We start from the raw sequence: 24,154 nt of genomic DNA on the forward strand, positions 1-24,154 counted from the left end.
TACCGAGGCTGAGTACAAATCAGCATGCTTTGCTTCTTGCGAGGCAAAGTGGTTGAGGAGGATTCTGGGGGACATGGGTGCAGTGCAGAACAAGCCTACGCAGTATGATGTGACAATCAGAGTTGCATGGCGATTGCAAAGAACCCTGTGTTCCACGCTCGCACAAAACACATTGAGATTCAATATCACTTTGTACGACAGCTCATCATGGATGGAGAGGTCGACTTGGTGTACTGTCCGACTACAGAGAATGCTGCGGACATCTTCACAAAGGCTCTTGGAAGAGACTTGTTGGAGAGGCATCTTCATCGACTTGGCATTGGACCAAAAAAGTAAGTTCACTTACACGTGGACATTGAGGGGGGGTGTTAGATATCAATGCTCCACTCTCGTGTAACTACGCGGGAACCAGCTAACTCTACTTGTGAGCCCCCCATATGAGGAGAAGGCATTTGAGTAGCTCGGTTATCCGGTAGGTCCTGGTTTGGACACCAGATGGGGGCCATGTGTGGCCTGATGGCTAGACGGAGTTGGCACACTGCCAACTAGGCTACATGCAAGTACGAGAAGACATCCCATGACTGACCGCATTGAGGGTAGACGGAGCATTTCTCGGGGCAGCCCACTCTCGGGTTGCGGGACCCGTTTGGAGTCCCAGATGATCCCGGATGGCTGTGGGCCGAACGATGAGAGTAGGTCAGTTGCTCTATTTTGCGCACCAGTTCTATCGTGTGGTCGGTGGCCTATTTCGAGACCGACCGTTTTGGGCGGACTGGGTCGGTCACCCAATTGAGCCCAACCGACTACGACTGGTGGCTATATAAAAGCAAGCCCATGAAAGCCCATTTCATCACTGGCTACAGCAACCCTGATTCCTTAGCATCCAGCCTCCGTCCTCTACTGTTTCCAGCACGCCATCGAAGCTTCTCTCACAGGAGCGCACGGTTGGGAGGCAGCGCCATCTATTGTATCAGTTCTACAGTAATCAAATTTTTGGTTCTCCATACTGTCTGGTTTGCTCTCTTGCGTACGAGATCCTGTTATCTGTTGAGCACATACGTTGTATTATTTTCTTACAATACCATGATGCTTAAAGATCTGTGCCATGAAAAGCTTAGCCATATGATCTGCCTTTATGGTTTTACGAACCGGAATGAAATGAGCTTGCTTGCTAAATCTATCAATGATAGTCCAAATCCCATCATTCCTTGACATCAAAAATAAAGTCCATTGTAATACTTTCCCACAGGGCTTGAGGCACGGAAAGAGGCATAAGTAGGCCAGGTGTCTTCCGTCTTACTTCACTTTCTGACACGTAAGGCATTCAATGACAAACTGATGTATATCTTTCCGCATCCCTGGCCAAAAGAAATACCTCTCTAGTGCTAGAGTTGTTGCTAAAATTCCTCTATGTCCAGCATAGGGAGGTGCATGGCATTCTTCCAAAATCTTTTTCCTCATCTCCTGGGTGATGCATAGGCAGTCATCTTTCATTAAATACCCATCTTTCAGGGAAAAGTGACTCGTGGACTGTCCCTCTTGCATTTGCTGTAAAATCTCACCAAAATCTGTGTCATTAGCATATTGCTCCCTCATGCCTTCCAAATCCTGATGATAAGCAATGGTCACATTATTGACCTGGGGTCTTCGGGACAAGGCATCTACCACTCTGTTCCGAATTCCTAGAGTATGGACAATCTGAAAATGATACATTGACAGCATATTTGCCCATTTCATATGCTTCTCGGAGAGTTTTGTCTGAGTTAGAAAATATCTCAGACTTTGGTGATCTGTTTTAATAGTAAAATCTGCACCCAAAAGATAATGCTTCCATGTGTTCACAACATGAACTACAGCCAACAATTCTTTTTCATAGAGTCCCAGATATCTCTCAGCAGCACGCAATCTTCGACTCTCGTATGCTACTACATGTCCATTCTGATGTAATGCAGCCCCAACACACTCTCCACAGGCATCGCAATCAACATCAAAAGATTGATACACACTCTCCACAAGCATCGCAATCAACATCAAAAGCTTCTCGCAGAGTTTTGTCTAAGTTAGAAAATATCTCAGACTTTGGTGATCCGTTTTAATAGTAAAATCTGCACCCAAAAGATAATGCTTCCATGTGTTCACAGCATGAACTACAGCCAACAATTCTTTTTCATAGAGTCCCAGATATCTCTCAGCATCACGCAATCTTCAGCTCTCGTATGCTACTACATGTCCATTCTGATGTGATGCAGCGCCAACACACTCTCCATAGGCATCGCAATCAACATCAAAAGATTGATACAGATCCGAGACTTCAAGAATAGACTCTGTAGTCAACTTCTCCTTGAGTGTATTGAATGCTTTCTTCTGTGACATTCCCCACGTGAAGGCTGCATTTTTCTTAGTAAGGTCATGTAGTGGAGCTGCAACATCAGCAAAATGCCTGATGAATCTCCTATATCAAAAGATTGATACAGATCCGAGACTTCAAGAATAGACTCTGTAGTCAACTTCTCCTTGAGTGTATTGAATGCTTTCTTCTGTGACATTCCCCACGTGAAGGCTGCATTTTTCTTAGTAAGGTCATGTAGTGGAGCTGCAACATCAGCAAAATGCCTGATGAATCTCCTATAATAGGAGCAAAGTCCCAAAAAACTACGAACTTCATGCACAGTTTTCAGCTCAGGCTATTCTTGGATGGCTCGGATCTTTGCTGGATCCATCTGTATCCCATTCTTGGATATTATGTGCCCCAGATAATGGATCTCTTCCAAAAAGAATTCACTTTTCTTGCTATTGGCAAAAAGCTGATGATTTCGAAGTTCTTGAAACACCAAAGCAAGATGTTCCCGGTGCTCTTCTTCTATCTTTGAAAAGACTAGGATGTCATCAAAGAAAATACCTGTGAAATGCATGCACTTTCGGAAGATGCGATCCATCATTCTATTGAATGTGGCTAGAGCATTTGTCAACCCAAAAGCATCACTAAGTATTCATACAACCCAAATGTAGTGCGAAAAGCTGTCTTATGCACATCTTGTGGTTGTATTCTGACTTGATGATAACCACTCTTCAAGTCTATCCTGCTGAAAATTGTTGCTCCTCTGAGCTGGTCAAGCACATCATCTATGTGTGGTATTGGGAATCTATTTTTGAAGGTCATTTATTCAATGCACGGTAATCAATGCACATTCGAAAAGAACCATCTTTCTTCTGTACTAAAAGTACTAGTGAGCAAAAAGGAGGTCACCAGTTTCCACTTATCTGCTGTCAGTTAATTTCCTGTCAGAAAGACAGAGTTTTACAAAAATCTAGAGACTTCCAAAGGCTTGGGCAGAAGAAGGAAGTTCGGGACATCTGCACTACGTGGAACATCCAGGGAGCATCTTTTTTTTTCCTTTTATACAAATTTTCAGCTTGCAGTCTATTTACTTTTGTACAGCAAAAGGATGCAATAGATTTATCTAATGTAGTCACATATTTAGCACGAACTTCCATTTTAATCTTGTCGTTCAGTCCATAGATATAGTCTTTCAACTGAACCGACATAGGGAGAGGGTCTGTTATTTTCATAACACATTCCCTGAATTTGTCAGTGTACTCTGCCACCGACAAATTCCTCTGGCGAAGGTTTCTATAAGCATCCCAAGCTCGGGACTCTTCGTGGGGTGGAAGAAAGTGTTTCTTAAATTCAGCTTTAAACCCTTCCTAGGTGGTAGGGGCAACTTGATCTTTCTGTTGCTTAATCCACCATCTATCCGCTGCCTCAATAAACAGGTGAGTGGTCTCGCGGATTTTCTTTAGATCAGATCTGATTTCACAAATGGCGAAGGCTTCTTCCCACTTGTGTAACGAAACCTCGATCACATCAGAACTGCGCTCGGTCATCCGACCAGTGTACTTCTCTGGTTCTAGTTGGCAATATTAGGTACCTTGACCTTCGCACGTTCTGATGAGTGTATACTGGGCTCTGGCTCTGCTAGAGCTTTGCCCTTTTCATTTCTAGATTTTGACCAACATTCACTTGAAGCTGCTGGTTCATGGTCTGCTGTAAAGCATCTTCTAGTACAAAAATCCTACCCACCAAAGTAGGTGTTGTGTGATGGGACACTTGTCGTGTAGACTGCGCTCTAGATTCGCCAAGATTTACCTTGGAATCTTGTCCCTCTGCCTCCATTCTTTCAAAAGGGAAAATAGAAAAAAAAAAAATCAACTTCTTTCCGTACGTCAAAACCCCAAAAGTATATCACACTTCGAATTGAGGCTGTATCAACCCTTTGGACAGCAAGTCCTGCACCTGAGCCATAATCTCCTCTCTCTGAGTCGCACTGACTCTATCAAGTAGTCTATTTGGTGGCTCACTACCAGGCATTAACTCTATCTAATGATCCTCTGGTCTCTCTCGGGGTAACTCCCCTCGCAAAGCATCTAAAAAACAATCTTTAAAGTTTACAAGAAACTGAAATTTATCTTTGTCTGCATCATTCATTTCAGCATGCATATCATTCTCTTTGTACACGGGAATTGTAGACTTTATTGCTTTACCACATGTAACATCAGATACAATGGGGATAGTCTCCCCTTTATTCCTCGCAACTAAACGCTGGTTTTTTCCCCTATGGATAAAACTCAGCACCCTCTCAGGGTATTCTATCGTTACTTCCTTCCTATGGAACCACGGTGTACCAAGTACAACATCATGCTGCTTGAGAGGAGAAATTAAGAAGTCCTCCTAATCTACATAGCTCTGCACATGGACACGAAGCTTTCCAATCAAAGAAGTAACTTGCACTGGATTTCCCTGGAACATTTGATTAGCATCAAGAGCTCTACCCAACTCTTCAGTTTTAATCCCTAATCTCAGGGCTAAATCTTCGGATATGAAATTGTCTGTAGACCCTGAATCAAATAGGATTAATGCTTGCTGATCTCTTATCTTTCCCCCATGATAGCAAAAGTTCTTTTTCCTTTGGGTCTGAGGTACTACCCAAAACATCTGGGACTGCTCCCACCATTGGCCTCGGTGGTACTTATGGCTTTTTCTGCTCCTTAAAACCTGAAGGGTTCTTAGGGCACTGGGCAGCCATATGCCCCTCTTTCCCACATCTAAAGCATTTCCCATCTTTGCGGAATTCAGCTATCTGTTCAGGAGTGAATGGGGATTTGCCTTTATATGACTTTGAAAGCTCAGAACCCCTCGGATTCTCAGGCTGAAACCCTTTCTTTTCAACCTTGGGATACTCTTTCTTTTCTGATTCTAAAAAATTAGTTCTTCCTTTCAGCACCTCCTGCATGCAAGGATAACACTGTAAATGGATCTTGTAATGGCACGAGACTAGCTACTGAAGCTGAATGCATAATGTCCTGAATGTTCTTTGCCCCCAAAGCATTCACCATTGCCTGAATTTTTGGACTGAGACCTGCTCTGTACTTTCTCATTTGGGTTCTTTTGGAGATCTTTTTGAAAGGTGCAACCTATAAATAAGCATCCGAAAACTTTTGGTTGTACACATCCACTGTATCTCCTGCACCCATATGCAAACTGTCCCAATCTTGAAGAACATGATCTCTAAACTGTTTAGGCATGAACTGCTGGTAGAAGGCTTTCTTGAAGCCCTTCCACCTCTTTGGGGCTGACCCATCTGTGGTCTGTGCACTCCACCATGCACTAGCTATCGTTGTCAAGTGCAAACTGACCATTCTCAACTTGGAGGATTCTGAAAACTTTTCTGTACCGAATGCAACATCAAACTGCCTGATGAACTACAATGCTTTGTCTGTATGACCATATTGTCCATTATAGGTCATAAACTTGACAGATTTACCTCCACCTTTGAATTCCTTGGTCTCTCTCGAAGACTTGCTCTTCCTAGACTTCTTGTGTTTCCTTCTTTTCCTGGATGGTTTATCTGATAAAGAAGAAGATATAGAAGTCAAGCTCGATGTAGTAGACGGTGAAGGGCTTGGAGATCAGTGATGATACCTCGATCTCTTCCTGCTATGAGACCGTCCCCTATGAGATCCCTCTCTCTCGAGCTGTGCACGAGAGTGTGCCTCTGGCATTGGCACATCATAAGCTGCATTAGGCATAGTTTCTGCTTGAAACAAATGCTAAGCTCTTGGATCCCTTCTGAGATTTTCCATCTTCTGCATACGAATGCGTACCATCTGCTCAAATTCTTGCTGAGTTTGCTGCACACTTCTCTGTCTTGGATGTGCATCCCTATCTTGTGAATCCCACTGGATAGGTGATTGAGCCATTCTCCTGCAACTTGTCTGAGATCTGCAAGTTTCTCACACACTGTGTATACAACTGATGCACGTTGCCTTTACTTTTCAAATAGAAAATTAACTCAACAACAAGTGTCTTGCATTCACAACTTGTGCTAGTAATGGGCTGTCAATTTCAAGCATATACCCACAAAGTGGCCAAAGCATCAACTCTATGTTGCCCCTTTTCTAGTTGCTGCAAAAAGCACTCAGAATGCATTTGTTTTTCCCTCTTCTCACTGCTCAAAGGCATGCATACTCTTTTTTTGCAAATCTCTGATTTTCTCTGATTTCTGCTTTTTCTGACAGTAAATACTCTCTCAAGTAGGTGAAAACTGCTAGCAGAAACAGTCTCTGTAACTGTCCTTTTTTTTTTGGACAATAACCAGATGGGTAACTGCTGGTTACTCTAACCAGACTGACTGGTTCTGATTTGGTTAGTCTGCAACTAGACTAACTGGACTGGTCACAGTCTGGTTACAGTGACCAGACTAGTCTGGTTGGGTCAATTAACTGGACCTCTAACCAGTCCACTAACCAAGGTTAAGTTAAATTAACCCCTGGTCAGCCATGTCAGCATCCATGTCACCTGTCAGAATGCCAGGTCATCTCACACGTGCATGCCACATCATCCCTGCACATGGGTCTGCCGCATCAGCTGACACGTGTCAGAATGACACATCAGGACTGTTCTGTGCACTGCCATGTGTCGCCTGTGCCACGTCAGCTCCGAGCTGGAGGCCACGTCAGCTCTGGCTGCCTTGCCTGCCACGTCAGTAACACGTGTCAGATCTGTCACATCGGGTGGGCTGCCACATCAGCCTAAGGTCAGAGACGTTGGGCGCAAGCCATGGAATTCTGTAGACCATAGCACGTCGCGCATTACGCCCCTCGTTCACAAACATTTCAATGCATCTTCTTCCGTGCAGCGTCTCGTTTTCTCGCTGCCTTCGCCATTCACAAACAAGCGCCAGCGTGAAAGCTTCAACGCACAAGAAGGCGCCTATTAGCGAGGAAATCTATCACTATGTCTTCCGTGGAACTGCTCTTCCACGCAAATATCCCATGAAGCGTTTCATACTCCCGAAAGAACACGACGCCACCTTGCTGTTTCAAGCCTACGCTTGTGTGAAAACGTCTCGCCACGTGAAGGAATTTCTTTGCCGACGTGTATCTGTTGCGTCTTAGCTGGGCTGGCCTCTTCAAAGGCTTCATGCGCATCTGTTGGTAGGTCTCGGGTGGCTTTCAAACCAACCCATACAACTTAGCAGGCGTGGACATTCCTCAACGTCCATCCCGTACGCCAATTGCATGCCTCAATTCTCCTTGGACCGTCATCTCTTGAGAAAGGGTTGAGCCTTAGGCTCTGATACCAATGAAACCCAGAAGGTTATCTGCCCTGTCGCTCAATTCTCTACGAACAGCTCTGTGTTACATTTCTTCGAGGGAAGCGTCACGTAACAGCAGCAGACACTCTTTTCACTACACTCGCATTCTCTCTCTCTCTCTCTCTCTCTCTCTCTCTCTCTCTACACAATCCTAGGGCCCAGGACAACAGTCGGGCTGGACCCCCCCGAAGGATTTTATTACTTGCAAAGAGAATTCTGAGTACATAGTTTAGCGTAGAAGCTGTCTCAACAAATCCAAAACATGAAATTCCAATTACACCACTAAGGGCAACTCTGGAGTCTTCGAAGCACTTGGTCACACGAACCGCCTCCTAGACTCTTGTTAGGCTCCATTGCGCTTAGGAAAATAACTCTTCCTAGTACCTGCAACAATTAATTAAAGCGCACCACCATGGCACCCATTAATTGTTAGCGCTTTGCATGCAAATAACACAGTGTGGACTAATTCTAATCACGATGGGCATCCCCACTAAACACATGTGCACACATAACAAATATATAAATATATTTATTCTTTGGTTGACCGGAGTCAACACTCTTGATTATAATTAAGGGGCTTTGACCAAGGGTCGAGGTGCCTTAATTATAGTCAAGTCTCTCCAACCGAAGTTGGCACATCTTGGTTAACCGCAGTTAACCTTCTTGGTATAAACCAAGTCATCCTGACCGAGATCAAGCTTACTTGACCAAAGTCAAGTATCTTTGACCGTAGTCAATTCTTTGACCAATAGAAAAACTCTTTTGACCATAATCACCCCAGATGGAAAACTCTTTAATTATGATCAAATAAATGGTCGACTGTACTTTGACTTAGGATATTTACATTGTGGTGACAGGTGCAATGAGGTGGATGACATCTCTTGCCTGGCCACATCCAAGACTTGCTGTCCCCATCATTTGCTCCTTCCACAGGTTCCGTCCGTTGTAGCCACGCCGGTCTCTATAGGTACCTCTTTCTTCCATCTTTGATTCCTGCCCACATGGCAGACAATACCCTACCCATGCATCAGTCTCTCAAGACCCCCCCAATGCTCTCCTCATATGGGAGCTCATAGACGGGGAGGTGACCTCTAATATTCCAATAGATGGTGCACCTCTCTTTATCCCTTCTCCCCCCTTTCCGGAGAGAGCTGGGCAGACCACATGAAAGCGTGGTGAAGGGGTTCAACTCCGCTACTCCCTGTAATTGTAACCATTTTAATATATATCAACTAAGTTCAATGAAATTTATCTCAAATCTTGCCTTGCGCAGGGGTTTTGACAAGTTTGTATATTAAACTTATAATTAGTCAAATTAATCCTTAATTCTAACCCATGTCCGCCAGTTGCCATCCTGGCAGTGTGTAAGCATCTTCGGACGGACACCAGTTTGGTAAAAATGTGTCCACTCCCCAGTGTGGGGTGGCGGATGGACACGCGCCCACCTTGTGTCCACAAACTGGGCATAGCTTGGGCCGGCAGTGATGGTGTGTAACGACCTTTAGACTCACCTAGTCATGCAAATCACCTCACCGACGACCTTCACATTAAATCCCATTCAAGATTACATAAAGCGCAACACAAACTGTTTACAATTGTTGGTCCTCAAAAGGGAAAATGTCGACTGACCCTTCCGAGGTCATATTACCTCAGCTTGGGCATAACATTTGTTTGCCCCTGCGTGTGCTCCTTAACTCTACTTGGTTTACAAGTCTGACTTGACAGAAGTGATAAGATGAACGTGGGAGGAAGGTTTAATGTCACAAAAATATTTAACAAGTGAATGGGCCATTGCATTTATTTACTGTGGAAGAAAGACCAGATATGAGACCAAGCTGCGGTCTACATTACACCAACATGAGAGCTGTGGCATGATGTGGAGAACGATCCATGATTGAGCCAAGGTGGGCTCTAACCATCTGCACTTCTCGCTTACTGAGGCTTGGTCCCTCTGCTCACATTTGTTTGCTTGTGTTTCTCTCAATTTGGGTATGGTCAGAAAACTTCCTAACAGAAGAAGATCGAGACACAAGAATGAAAACTTGCCGTTTTGGCAACAAGGGAAGACGAATAGTAATAGCATGTCACCACCACCAAGTGCTAGGGCAGAAATCAAGTCTTCTGTCAAAAGCTATAGAATTATTAGACTTTGTGGCATTAACAAATTCCATTTCATCATATCCATCTTGCAGTCTCTTGTTCACACATTAGCATGAGGAAAAGCTTTCTGCTAAGAGTTTCATCCCCTGTCACTATGCCTCAAAAGAAGTAGATATAACCATTATTAAGAGCTGCTACGTCAATATATAATTTTAGTCGCATCAACAGATTTTGACTGGTACTTCAACTTAGAGCACCAAAAAAAGATAAAGCATACCTGCAAGAAGACTCCCGGCGAGGAATCTGACACTACACCCTTTTCACCCACAAGTCCAACAGTCTGACAAGCTGTTATCGCTGCCGGTCGTGTCTACAAGGCACCCAGCAACAACAACAAAAATCAGACCCAAACAATAATTCGTCATCCAAAATTATCAAGGCTATAGGATGATTTTGAACCTTTCCCGTCGCAATGAGAACCTTGACTCCACGTGCAATAGCTGCTTTAAGAGCAGAAGCTGTTTCTTTTGTTATCTGACTCTTACTATTGAGTAAAGTACCTGCAAGGGTCATCACACCACTTAAAGACATAACAAAAATGTTTGTTAGATCTATAAAAATCGTATGAGATGCTACCAAAGACACCTTTTCAAACAAAAAGTGTTTGTTGTGTTCCTCGGGAAATTATGAGGAAACAGAAAATTAGTATATACCATCCATATCACAAAGAAGCACCCTAAAAGGAGGCCTGTTTTGCCACACCACCTTCGATTTCACAGTTTGATCCTTCGAGTCTGCATTCAAAATAGACTTTCAACAAAGAACACTTGAAAAGCTTTATACTAAACTTCTTCTAAGGTTCAAAAGACACAGTTAGTCTTAATTTCACACAGGAATCCACTGGCAAATCTGCAAACTGATCATTCTGTCTGCCTTTGGACTACATTAGTAGCACCCACAAGCATAGCCCAAATAAAAGTACGAAACGCCCGGTTATGTTCAGAAATGCCTACTATCTATTTGACATTTTTATTTCAAGACTTTCTCAAGGCACGATGATATGCTCAGATATGAATGGAGCTAATGCTAAGAAGTGCAGTCCATACTTTACAGTCCCTAACCACAGCTGCAGAGAAAAATATTGTTCAAAACTCAAAGGCACCACAACACCTAATGAATGTGACCAGCAGACAAACGCACGACTAAAAACTTAAATACAACATAACAGATGCCCACAGCTTCACCAATTTCTCAAACGAGCTTGACTAGTCTTGTGATATGGCAGAGAGAGATTGCACCATAGGCTACAACTAAGCATCACAAGAAAAACCAGATCTCTCTGTCTAGACTTTGCAATGCTCCACTCATATGAACACTATCCCAGAGATCAGTTCTATGCCAATCAATCTTAGCAAGGCCATTTACTCTAGATGAATAAGAGTAAAACTCCATTGACCTGGACTCCACTGCCAGATGCAAGGAGCTCGCGAGTAGCGGGTTGCTTAGATTACCAGAAATTTTAGGGACGAGCCCAGTGAGCCAAGGACAGGAACGAGGGTAGTTTCCAAAAGGGAGGCCTGACAATATTTTTTAGAAATGCAAATCTTGTGACTTTCATTTCAGAAACAGGGCATCAGACCCAGAAATGCCAGCCATATGCATACCTTTATGCACTGATGATAGCTGTGTTTCCCCAGAAGTTTCATCAGATGAAGCAGTAATCAAGCCCTTACTGTTCCACCCAAGATTTTGCAAGATGCGCAACTCTTCATTTTCCATCTTTGCTGCAGCATCTGGGCCTTCTTCATGATCATAACCAAGGATATGAAGCACCCCATGTATCTGAAACTCATATGAAGACAGACATGGCTTGACCATGTCAATGGCAAAAGACTCATGGATGTGCTTCTAAGGCTCCATCCCAATTAAACAAATTTGACAACTTTCAGATTAAAGATCATACCAAGAGAACACGTATTTCATCCAGAAGACTATGGCCTCTTTCTTTTGCCTGCCGTGAAGCAGTGTCCACAGAAATGATGACATCCCCTAAAAGCAACTGCTCAATAAAAGCAATAGGTCAGTTTTTGCAAGTCAGTACACAGAACCAAAAAGGAAGCCAAGGCCCTTACAATGGATGACATTTCTGGGGGCGGATCCTGAGGGAAAGAAAGGACATCAGTAGGAGAGTCTTCCCCCCGCCAATCATTGTTAAGCTTGCGTATATAACCATCATTGCAGATGACTACTGACAGCTCGACTACCTCAGATGGTGTCAAACCATTAATACCATCAAGTGCCAGCTTCAGTGCCAAAGGCCCATCATGTTCAAGTTGATCAAGTAAACCCTGTACAAAATGAGAAGTAGACATTTTTGAAACTCTGTCTGCAGTATGTAGAAATACAAGAAACTCTGTATTACTCAAGGCTGCATCAAAAAAAAAAAGTACTCATATAATCTGTTCAGCTTTATCGTCAGGCTTGTTTGCTTTGCCGACAATATATTTGACTGGGACAGTTTTCAGGGCTATTCATGATATTGAAGTACACATTAGAGTGCATACTTGAATACTGAAGACATATTCAAACATTTAGAACGTATGAAAATCAGAAATGTACTGCTTTTGCCTTTCTGAGACTCCCTCCTGTTACAAGAGCTTATCCATCTAGTTGCACAGGAATTCAGGGATTAAAAGAAAAAGTAAAATAGGTATCATAAATCTGGCTCCTTGAGCTCCGCACATTAACTTCTAGCTAACTTTTCCGAGCTCGTCTTCACTCATCTGAACCTACTTAGTACGTCCTAGAAAAGATTGAAAAAGTTTGAAGACAATAGCTTCACTTTCTGTTTTCATTTTGAGTAAAATTACTAAGCATTGTTTGTACTGGTCTCCACCTCACATGCCAAATTTGGTCCTGGTATATGTTTGCAGTGATCATAATCTCTCTCTCTCTCTCTGTTTTCTGTCGCGCACGACAGTCGCGTCACAGTTTCAAGACAGTTCCTCAACTTTCTTTCAAAATCTGAGGGCACCATCAGCTTCGAAAGAGGGGTAATACCCCAACGCGGTTGACCGTAATGATCCCTTAGTCCCCACTACTCTTCAGCCGAGCTGCAATAACTGTTGCTTCTTTTTCTCTCTCGCACGTCGCGCGATTTATTTGCTCTCCTGCTCGAGACATATCTACCAAGGGCGGAGATTCCATCAGAGCTTTGGTGACACTTGACAAAGGGCTTTCTTCTGCTGCTGTTCAACAGACTACATTGCCTGGCTTATATGAGAGCATAAATCATTGGTTGACACGATCAGACCTGGCTGAAGCAAAGATCAACAGGAGAGAGCTCAGAAGCGGGCTCTCCTCACACTCTACACCAATCAAGGCAATGCCAAGAGCAGGAACTGAAGCAACGATGGTACGTCAACAGATTGAGGTGCAGAAGGTGACAAAAGAAGTAAAAGAAACCCCTCAAAAATCATCAATGTTGCCACCTCCTTTGGAAGAATTGGCACTTACCACTTTAGATGGAAATGCAACGCCTTTTATGCCAGCACAAGGAAACTTTTGGAATTTTCTAGCATCCATTCAGGCAGCAATGATGCAACAGCAGCAAGAGTTAAAGAGTCTAGCACTAAAATGCCAAGATCTAGAGCATAAAAATGCTCAATTAGATCAAGTTGTGAGCACGCAAGCTGAGGACATTGGTCACCTGCAACAGAGAGTACATGACTTGGAAGAAAACAAGATCATACAACAGCAACGGATGCATTCTGTTACTTGGCCTGAGATAGCCAAGGGTGCAAATACAGAGGGGCATGGAAGCAATCAAGAAATCAATAACAAAGAGGTGCATATTGAGCAAGAGATAGATGCAAAAGAATGCATTGAAAGGGAGAAAAGAGCACAAAATATAGTCATACGAGGTATGACAGAAAAGGATGCAGAAACACCCCTGTCACTAGCCAAAGAAATTACAGATTTCTTTCAAGAGCATTTTGCTATGCAGGATGTGACTGTGTTTGGAGCTCACCGGGTAGGAAAGAAGCAGGAAAACAAGGATTACCATCGAGCAATAGTGTGTACAATGGACACAAGAAAGAGAGCAATTATATTGGATAGTAGCAAGGTGTATCTAAAAGGAACTTCTTATTTTGTGACTGAGGATAGGACACCCAAACAGCAAGAAGAGAGACGTCAACTCTATGAGGCCCGTAAGAAGAGGCAAGAGGCAAGAGAAGGCAATAATCTCTAGGGGTACGCTACCCATGGGACCAAACAAAGTCTCAAGATAATGTTTTGGAATTGCAGGGGTTTCCCTTGGAAAAAAGGGGCAGGCCTTAATGACGTGCTTGAAAATGCTGATATAATCTTTCTGGCTGAGACATGGGAAAGGGACATATGCAGACTCCCCCCAATTCATGGTTACAAAGTGCATTCTCTATGGCAATCAAATGTTGGTTCTCACTAACCCGAGCCCTCTCAACCATAGGTCAGAATAGGATTGGGTTAGTTGAGGTATGAAGTTTGTCACATGGCAAAACCTTCTCCACAAGGCCACGTCACCTCGCATGCCATGTAGGCAAGTCCACTCATAGGTGCCATGTGGCAACCTTATCTCCAATGCCAAGTCATCAAACACATGGCAACCGACTGCCACGTAAGCACTCCATCTCAGTAGACACATCAGTTGCCACAGTGGCAGCCACATCATCATTGACTGCCACATCATCAATGACATGTCACTCACCATGTCATCTATGCCACATCATCTACCATGTCATCAATGACACATTACCCACCACATCACCCCTGCCAGCTCAGCTGCCACATCATCTGTTGACATCATCATGTGTGCCACATCACGGAGGGGTGGCATGCTTATGCAAAGAGCACTTAGAAGACATGGTGAGTATATGCAAAGATGATCCACATAAAAGGTATATATGGATCAAGGTCAAAACGCAGTCAATGCCACTATTTATTGCAGGATGCTATATCCCACATCAAGACTCCCCATTTTATCAAAGGTTTGGTAAAGATGCATCAGATCCATATGGAGACCTATGCTTGGATGTGGCACATTTCAGACTTGAAGGACACGTGATGGTGCTGGGTGATATGAATGCGCGTATAGGGGACACACAATTTCAGCCCCTCACAGAGCATGAGTACAACAAAGAAGAGGAAATGCACATAGATCATAGTTGGTGCCGTCATTCACATGATAAGAAGGTCAATGCACATGGTGACGCATTAACCAGCATGATCAATGGCCTCCGTTTGATCGAGATGAATGGGTACCCACAAACAAGAATACCAACATGCTTCCCACATAGTGGAGGATCTAGTGTAATAGATTATGCATTGATCTCGCTCGATGCAATACATCTTGTGACTGATTTTACAATCGGTTCTAAGTACCCGGAATCAGATCACACCCCCCTCTATGTTGAGATGCATATGCCCCATCAAGCAGAACTTGCAAAGCAAATAGCTGAACATTGGACCTTCCGACTATGCCTAGATCAAAGAGAGAAATATGCTGATGTTGTTGACGAATTAATGAAGGATATATGCAAATTAAATTGGGATGAAACAAGAAGGGTTTTGGTCTCAGCAGGAGAAATTGCGTTAGGCAAGAAAAAGAGTGGTAAAGCATGCAGGAAGGGTCTGCCACAAAATAAATGGTTTGATAAGGATTGCAAAGTAGCCAGGATAAAGTTGAAACTAATGACAGATGATGAGGAACGTAAAAAAGCAGAAAGGCTCTTCCATACACTCACTCGAAGAAAGAAGAGGAAATATTTACTGGAAAAGGAATGGGAAGACGCTATCGATTTTGCTAAAAACCCAAAGGGGACATGGAGACGCACTAAAGGTAGACCAAGAGACATAATATGGGACTTCACAGACGAAGAAATGCTGCAATATGTCAAACAATTGTATGTGCACACCCAAGCCCCACCTATGACAGCAGAGATAGTTCATTATAATGGCCCAAACGTCTTTTCATTGGATGATGTGAATGAAGGGCTGAAGAAGATGGCTAATGGAAAAGCATCGGACACAATGCAATTGAGTGCAGAACTTATAAAATGGACAAATGAATACACATGAAGATGCCTAGTAGGGCTACTCAATGATGCAATGCTCTATGGTTTTCCACCCGAATGGCAAGAGAATTGAATAAAGCCACTTTACAAAGGAGGGAACCGCAATCAACTTACCAATTATAGAACCATAATGGTGAGCTCCACAATGGCAAAACTGTTTAGCACAATAATTGAGTCAGAACTCAGCCTATGGGCAGAGTTGCTTAAAAAAAGGGCCATTGGACAAGCAGGCTTTAGGAAAGCTCACAGCACTGTGGATCATCTGGTCACTATACGAGTTTTAATGGAGGAGAGTAGGCTACAAGGCAAAACCCTTTTTTGTTGCTTTATAGATTTTAAGAAAGCATTCGATATGGTGCCCAGAAACAGTTTATGGGAGAGAATGTTGCAGTTGGAAGTACCACACCAACTCAGGATAGCAGTTTTCAGGCTATATGAGAAGGTAACATGCCAACTCAAGGGAAAAAATGGGCTATCAACAGCGTTCTACAGCAATATGGGGGTGAAACAGGGATGCCCACTGTCACCTACATTGTTTGGCTTATGCATTGATAGACTAGAAGAATCGGTCGAGGAGACACTACAAGAAAAGAGCATAGACAGCCCTCAAATCTTGGGATAAGCTGTATTACTGCTGTTGTATGCACATGATGTTGTTTTCTCACACACAGCAGAAAAGGTGGGATGGATGATGCGTGTACTTCATAAATTTTGTGTGGAAAGTGGCTTTGCTGTTAATGTCAACAAAACAAAGATGATGATAGTCAAAACAGTACAGCCAGCAAACACACCAAATATTATGTACAATGGCCAGCAAATTGAAAGAGTGCAAACTTTCAAATACCTAGGGGTGGATATACCAGCAAATCACAGGTGGAGTGATTGTGTTCAAAGAAGGATTGATGCAGGGTGGGGTAAGTACTATCAGTTTGAGAATCATTGCAGGAATAGTGACACTATAAGATGGGGTATTAGACAAATCCTTTTTGATGCATATATTGTACAGACAGTGTTATATGGGGTGGAAGTTTGGGGAGGAAGTATCTCAGCATCAAAATGGGATGATATTGAGAAGATGCAAAAATCATTCATCAGAAGGCACTTGGGAATCAAAATTACCACACCCTACTCAATCATGCTTCTAGAGACTGGCACCAAACCAATTGAAATAAGGGCATTGGAAAGAGTTTTCAAATACATCAAGAAGGTCAAGGCCATGGACATACACAGACTACCAAGAAAGGCATGGGAAGCAAGTAGAAGACTTCAAAAAACAAATAAGAGTAAGATACTATCCTCAGGATGGTGGCTAGATATTCATGGCTGGTTCCAAAGGTGGGAAGTTGCCTCATATTTAGATAGCCCCCCAGACAAAATGGATGAGGAGGCACTGCAAAAGCGCTCCTTGAAGCATTGCATCATAAATGGCAATCAGCTAAGAAAAGAGCTAAGTTTGAATACTATTGCCAACATATTAGTCCCAGCTATTGGAGCACATATGCTCAAGCAAAGGACAATGTTCAAAGATACATAAGCATGCCCATACCTATTAATGTTAGGCGTAATATTGCAAGTATGCGTACCCGTTCTCATATGCTAGAGGTGGAGAGAGGAGCCTGGGGAGATACTTCAAGAGATCGACGAATTTGCCAAATGTGTGATTTGCAGGACGTGGAGACAGAAGCACATGTTTTATTGGCATGCCACATAAGGAAAGATTTTCAGAATGTCATAGAGAGGCACTCAAATCTTGTGAGCCTACTCACGCATGTACATCCTCCTATCTTGGGCACATATATTGGTAGGATTCTTAAGCACAGAGAACAATGCACCATGTCGTAGGCTATAAAGCAGTGATACTGTGTTACTATATCACACCTTCCTCTTTGGAGGACAGAGACTTCCTTTTTTGTATCTTCTCTGATCAGATGAGGTCCCATGGATTGTTTTTCGGCCTCCAGAGGACGATAATACAACATTCTATTCCATTCTATTCTCTCCCCTACTCATTGCACCCGCTCCGCTCCCTGGTCCCTCCCCCCCCCCCCCAATCTGCTCCCTACTACCTCCTATCCCTGCTCCCCGGCCCACCATTCCCCCTCTGCTCCCTGCTCCCTTGCCCCCTGTCGTACCCTACTCCCCCCGTGTGTCACTCTACTGCCCCCCCCCCCAAAACCCCCTGCTTCACACAGCCCACAGCTCTCCCACCTATCCCATGACTAGCTGCTGCCCTGCCCCCTTTCAGGCCTTCCACTTCCTGTCCTCTAGCTCTGTTTTCCCTTTTGCAGAAATGCAGGGCATGAAGGGCACTGCTCCCTTGAAAAAACAAAACAGCAACACAGGAAGAGGCATGAGAACGGGAAAACATGGCAAAAGAGCCAAAGGTGGCGGAGAGACAAAAAAAATGAGCAGCCCAAACAACAAATAGGACAGCAGGATGCAATTAACAATATAAACAATCGACTGATGCACAGCAGACTACAGACCATCAGTATTGCTGTGCAGAAGCCTGCAACCTCAGCATCAGTTGCAGCCGCAGCAGTAACTCCAGCCTCAGCATCATCATCATCATCCACAACAGCCTCCACACACACATGGCATCATGTTATTCACGTCCGTTTGGACACCCCACAATATCGTCTTCTATCAAAGATAACAAGTTCCAGCTGTACAAATAGCTGTCACCCATATTTTTCATGTGTTTGATCTCATGGCCAATCTTGCTCGGCCTGAAAGCTATCCAAGGCCCTGCTACGGTGCCGGATACAGTTTTATGTAGAATCCTACCATTTTTGCTGGAGGTTGGGTACACTTAAGGGTGTAAAAAGAAGCAGTTGATTTCCCTTTTCCTTGGTCAAGGCAGTCGTATCTTTTAGAGTTGCACATTTTTTATATTTTAGCAATTAAATAATTATTTTAACAAATAATTGGGACAGCCCAAGGTGATCTACTTCATAAGCTACTCGTTATGTTGCCATAGAGCTTATACTTTCAATAATAGCATGCATCTTTACTGGTAAAATAAAATGGGGACCTCTTAGCAGCCTCTCGTTTCCCCATAAAAACTCGGGATGACTTTGCACCAAAGACGTACACCACTGGAATTAATCACAGCAATACCGTTCCATTGCTTTCTCACAAGAAAATGGTTTGGGCTGGAGACTAGGCTGTACGAAAAGAACAAACAATCCTACCTCCAGTTCTGGAGTCGACTCGAGGGAATCTTCTAATAAAAAAGGAACATTTAGGGTGGCCTCCTTCTTTGACTTGGGATCGCTCGGGCTTCGGGATTTTGTAGAGCTGCCAGCTGTTCTCGCAGCGCGCCGTGACGAAGTAAATGAGACGGACCCCCTCCAAAAAGGTGGATGAAGAGCAGGGCGGGCGTTGATGGGATGAAATAGCCAGGAAACGGGGCGTTCAACATCGCAGGGCACGCCGGGCAAGATGGGAGGGAGATGGGGATGTTGACGAGGAGAGAATGAGAGACGGGAGGGGTGGAATGGAAGGAAACGGAGACGGGAGATGGAGGGGGGGAAGGAAGAAGCACAGCGCACACCGGAAGTGGCCATGAAGCGCCCACTCCCTCCCTCTCTCTCCTTCGTTCAAAACGTTGTCGGTTCGTTGAGAAGCCCGTCAACTTGAGAGCTCTCTATAAGTTTCCACAGGCTCATGTTTCGCATTCGACAGACTTTGATTACTCTAACCACACCATGCTTGGGTTGCGTTTTGGGTAATTACCACCTTCAAATTTTAGCAAATTTTAACTAGATCCGGGCACGTAGCTGTATTGACATAGAATAGTTTTTATTTCTATGTTGTAATTTTAGGATATAACCACACTTATTGTTTCTAGAAAATTGAATCAGCACATAGCAATTTGAATTTGGTACATAGCACTTTGTATTCAATCAACACATAGCACTTTATGCACTGCACATAATACTATGGGCGAAGAGTTACCACACTTCCTTACCAAAGTTATAAGACCAAGGAATGTGCCCTTCTTTGGGTTCATTTCAATTTGCATTTGGCAGAAAGCACTTTTAATTTTGCACATAGCATTTTGCATCTCATTTGTGTGGGGGGAGAGTTGGCACACTTCCTCTCCAAAAATTATAAGACCAAGGAACATGTTCTTCCTTGGGTTTGTATCTAGCACATATCAATTTGCATATAGCACATAGAAATTGAGTTTAGCACATAGCACTTTGCACTTGTCGGTTACTTCTACATAATTTATCTTCTAATTCATTTCAACTGCATTTGCCACAAAGCACTTTTAGTTTTGCACATAGCATTTTGAATATGGCATATAGCACTTTGCATTTGGCTTATAGTACTTTGCATTTACCACATAACCACACATTTGTGTGGGGGGAGAGTTGGCACACTTCCTCTCCAAAAATTATAAGACCAAGGAACGTGCCCTTCCTTGGGTTCATATCGATTTGTATCTAGGACATAGCAATTTGTATGTAGCACATAGCAATTTGAGTTTAGCACCTAGCACTTTGCATTTGGTACATTGCACTTTCCACTTGTTGGATACTTTTGCAGAATTCGTCTTCTTATTCATTTCAATTTGCATTTGACACAAAGCAATTTTAATTTTGCACATAGCAGTTTGAATCTGGCATATAGCACTTTGCATTTGGCTTATAGTACTTTGCATTTAGCACATAACCACACATTTGTGTGGGGGGAGAGTTGGCACACTTCCTCTCCAAAAATTATAAGACCAAGGAACGTGCCCTTCCTTGGGTTCATATCAATTTAGATCTAGGACATAGCAATTTGTATATAGCACATAGCAATTTGTATATAGCACATAGTAATTTGAGTTTAGCACATAGAAATCTGCATTTGGCTTATAGTACTTTGCATTTAGCATATCACCACACATTTCTTGGAAACTTACTCTCCAAAAATTATACAACCAAGGAAAGTACCCTTTCTTGGGCCCATAACACTTTAAATTGATCATATAACATTTTGCATTTAGCATATATATCTACACGGATATCTTTATGCATCGCATGCTTAAATAAGCTAGTTTCATGGCTTTCATCAAGGGCTATTCACCTACATACTTGTTTAGGACAATAAAGAAAATTTAAACAAACTTGCTAGAGCAGCACAATCCTTGAAGCATAAATGGAACATGCAAATGAATCTTTCTGTGTACCTAAACATTGGAGTAAGGAGAGCAAATGTCATGGTGTGGGCGGTGGCCTAGAATCCATGCAATGCTTCTAGATTTTTCTTAGTATGTCATGGCCTAAAGACTGCAAAATGGAGAATAAGAAAAGCTCGCCTTTGATAATTGGGAAAATAAATAACACTACACGACATATGGACATCGAAATAAAGTACTTTCACTTCCAAAAGACTATAGAAATTACAACACGTTCAACGGATTAGGAGAAATTGAACCACCGATCCTCGTCAATGTGTTCAATGCTTGGCATTTGAATTCGGCTTTCCATAGAAGGAAATGGAAATCAACCCTCTTCTACTTCTTTCCTTGGCAGTTTTCGTGAGACTCTTTCATCTAGCCAAGCCTTGATGTCGGAGAATATGACTTCCACATCCTCATCATATTCCCATGCTAATAATGCATGCCACATATTTTCGTAGAGCTTGAGAGTCTTATCAATGCTCTTGGCAATCTCGAAAAGGGATTTACTGACAGTAGGGTCAATGATAACATCACGGCCAAGGCTTAGAGGGCCTCCTCGCGTCTCGCTGAGGCTGGGGACTCGGAGGCTGTCCATTCAGCATCAGCTCGTTTCATGGGAATAACATCACCCTGTGTCTATGTTGATGAATTGCAAGCAAAAGCAAACAGGCTAAACCTCCTGCAACTTGCTATGCAAGTCTTCAGCACAAGGGAATGAACACCGCTATTGGCAATTTCAGAAAATGATAACCTCATTTTACCAGTTCATCCAGTCTAGCAGTGGAATGATGGGCTAGAATTTGGAAAATCCAGGCAGCCAGAGCAGTAGTCCACTGCCAGGAAAATGGCATCACTCAGCATTTTGCATGCACAGGGTTGCAAAAGGATCCTGCCAGTAGGGCTCCCCAAGCTCCACTGGTTGGCGTGGGAAGGCCCTCTTACGTCTTGAAGATGCTCGCTCAAATACAAAGTGACCCTCAGCAATTCCCAGGCCGTACCGAGCCTGGGTTTACCTGCATATACCAGCGCAGGCTCTACTTGGATAGTGCCAATTCAAAGTGACCGTCAGCAATTCCAAGGCCGTACCGAGCTTGGGTTTTACCTGCATACCTGCGCGCGCTCTACTTGGGTTTTACCTGCATACCTGCGCGGGCTCTACTTGGACAATGCCAATTTAGCAGGGTCTTTGAAGAAAAGGTCTTTAATTCTTTGGTTGGAACAATGCCCCAAGTGGGAACGATCGTACCGAAGAAAGTAAACATTTGAGGAGAGGTCAGGGCGGCTTAATCGAGTCAGATATCTTCACATTAGGGAGAGTGCCATCGAAAGCATCAGGGGTGATGAGAATTCCATCGATGTTGCAAAGTAAGGCAAATTTCAAGCAACATTTTCTCGAAGTCACTCACTAGGCTCAAAAGAGAGAGATCAATTCTCTATTGCCACGTCATAACAAACAACCTGCAAGTCTTGGTATAGAGGAAATCTTGGGACAAATCTTCAGGTTGAAATGGGGGGGGTTAACGGCCTGAAATTACAGTGAGCAGACAATGAGAATGGATCGCAACATCCCGGCCAGAGGTGAAGTAGAGAATCCTAGACTTGCAGTGGCTCATGCAGAGCTGTGAGACAAAAGGGAGGGATCATGTCTTTGGCATGCATATGGCTTGGAGAGCGTACCTTCAGCATTTGGCGTCGCTGCTACCATATGCGAGATTGTCTTTGTAGTCATATTGGTTGTCGTCTCGGAGATTTGACTGGGTAATCTTGGATGGAATCATGTGCGTAGGAAACACCAACAAGATGGTCTTCATCGTCATCATCCGGGTCTGATTCAACTGGGGGCAAAGCATTAGCAGTGTCCAGCCACAGCATCACAAAAACTTCTAGCACTATGCTCATGGGTTCCATAATTCTCCTACAGTGGTAGAGCTATGTCTACGAGTGGCAGGGCAGGAGTGGGGGTGTCCGAGGAGGGGGGGAGTGGGATACATGGAGAAGAGGGTGCTGGATGATGAGCTCCGGTTGTAGTTGGCATCAATAACTGTGCATAGATGGTGGTGTTTTGGTCCTTGTGTGACAGAGAGAGATTCTTTCTCAGATATTGAAGGGCTCTCTGAGCATTCCCCAAATCCCTCAATGCCGAGAATTTGTTCCCGATGCCATTGATGAATGAATTTTTTAGAGAGAGAGAGAGAAGAGAGAGCCATTCTCGCTCAAAACCAAGAGTTGTTCCCGATGCAAGGGAGCAATTGGGGTTTGCAATGTTTATTGTAGCCGATTTCAGGCGTTACTCCTCCAAAGTTGCGAAAATGGAGGACATTGTAGCTCCTTACAAGCACGTCACACCTACATTCGAGGATGATGTAACTACGTATGAAAGCACAGAAATCTTGCTGTTCTTTCAAGGGGAGAGGGAGGTGGGTGGAGGAAACAATGAAGGTCAAGGTGAGGAGGGAGGGAGGGAGGGAGGGAGGGAGGAGATGTCCATGGCAAGGCAGGAAGGAGGAGGAGGAGATGGAGAATGTGGCTATGGCAGAAGCTATTTCCCTTGAGATTTTGCAAGAAACGAAATGATGGAAGTTAGGAAATGTGGCATCGGTTGAACTTCACAAAAGAAATAAAAAGTATTAAAGTTTATTTAAATCATTTAACACGTGGCTCAATGAGAGGCCAAATTTTCGTTTCATTCCACAATGCTACCTGCCTAATGAGGAGGTGACTTACATGCCTTAAGGACTTCAAATCTTTACACCCTCTTTGCCATGCCTATTCACAATGTAGATTTGCCGATCAAGTTTGTGGTTGTTTTCAGTTTTGGATATCTAATGAGAATTGTTGGCCCCAGCAAAGGTTGAGACTAGCGTGTCATTGCTCATACCTCAAATAGTGATAAAAATTACCCCTCTGCCTTCTTTTTTTAGAAAGAGATCTTAATAAAGATGACCATATTGGTTTCACTAAAATTTTTAAGGATTGTTAAGTTTGAATGTTTGTGGGATAGCCATAGGATGAGTAATGCTTTAAAAAGGAACACATGTTGCATATTTCAATAAGAAGTTGAATGAGTCTAAGCAAAATTATATTGTACGGTCTTTTGCAAGCACTAA

General features: G+C 43.4%; 1 protein-coding gene across 2 annotated transcripts in view; it reads right to left on the reverse strand.

Moving 5' to 3' along the window:
- Positions 1-19,505, reverse strand: part of LOC147895788 (endoribonuclease YBEY, chloroplastic-like) — a 43,949-nt gene extending 24,444 nt beyond the window's left edge. The window contains exons 1-7 of one of the 2 annotated variants that reach the window (XM_087382514.1): positions 19,063-19,505; positions 11,888-12,103; positions 11,719-11,814; positions 11,420-11,624; positions 10,469-10,549; positions 10,215-10,315; positions 10,033-10,125 (exon numbers count right to left, since the gene is read on the reverse strand). In XM_087382514.1, the coding sequence (XP_087238640.1) occupies positions 10,033-10,125; positions 10,215-10,315; positions 10,469-10,549; positions 11,420-11,624; positions 11,719-11,814; positions 11,888-12,103; positions 19,063-19,437 (1,167 nt within the window). In that variant the 5' untranslated portion in view covers positions 19,438-19,505. The remainder of the gene's footprint in view (positions 1-10,032; positions 10,126-10,214; positions 10,316-10,468; positions 10,550-11,419; positions 11,625-11,718; positions 11,815-11,887; positions 12,104-19,062) is intronic. The other variant, XM_087382515.1, reaches the window with a different exon arrangement.
- Between the last annotated feature and the right edge of the window lie 4,649 nt (positions 19,506-24,154).

The sequence above is a fragment of the Dipteris shenzhenensis genome, chromosome 12 (genome assembly GCF_047967505.1).
Source record: "Dipteris shenzhenensis isolate YYH24624 ecotype China chromosome 12, Dip_SZ_1.0, whole genome shotgun sequence".
Taxonomy (NCBI): domain Eukaryota; kingdom Viridiplantae; phylum Streptophyta; class Polypodiopsida; order Gleicheniales; family Dipteridaceae; genus Dipteris; species Dipteris shenzhenensis.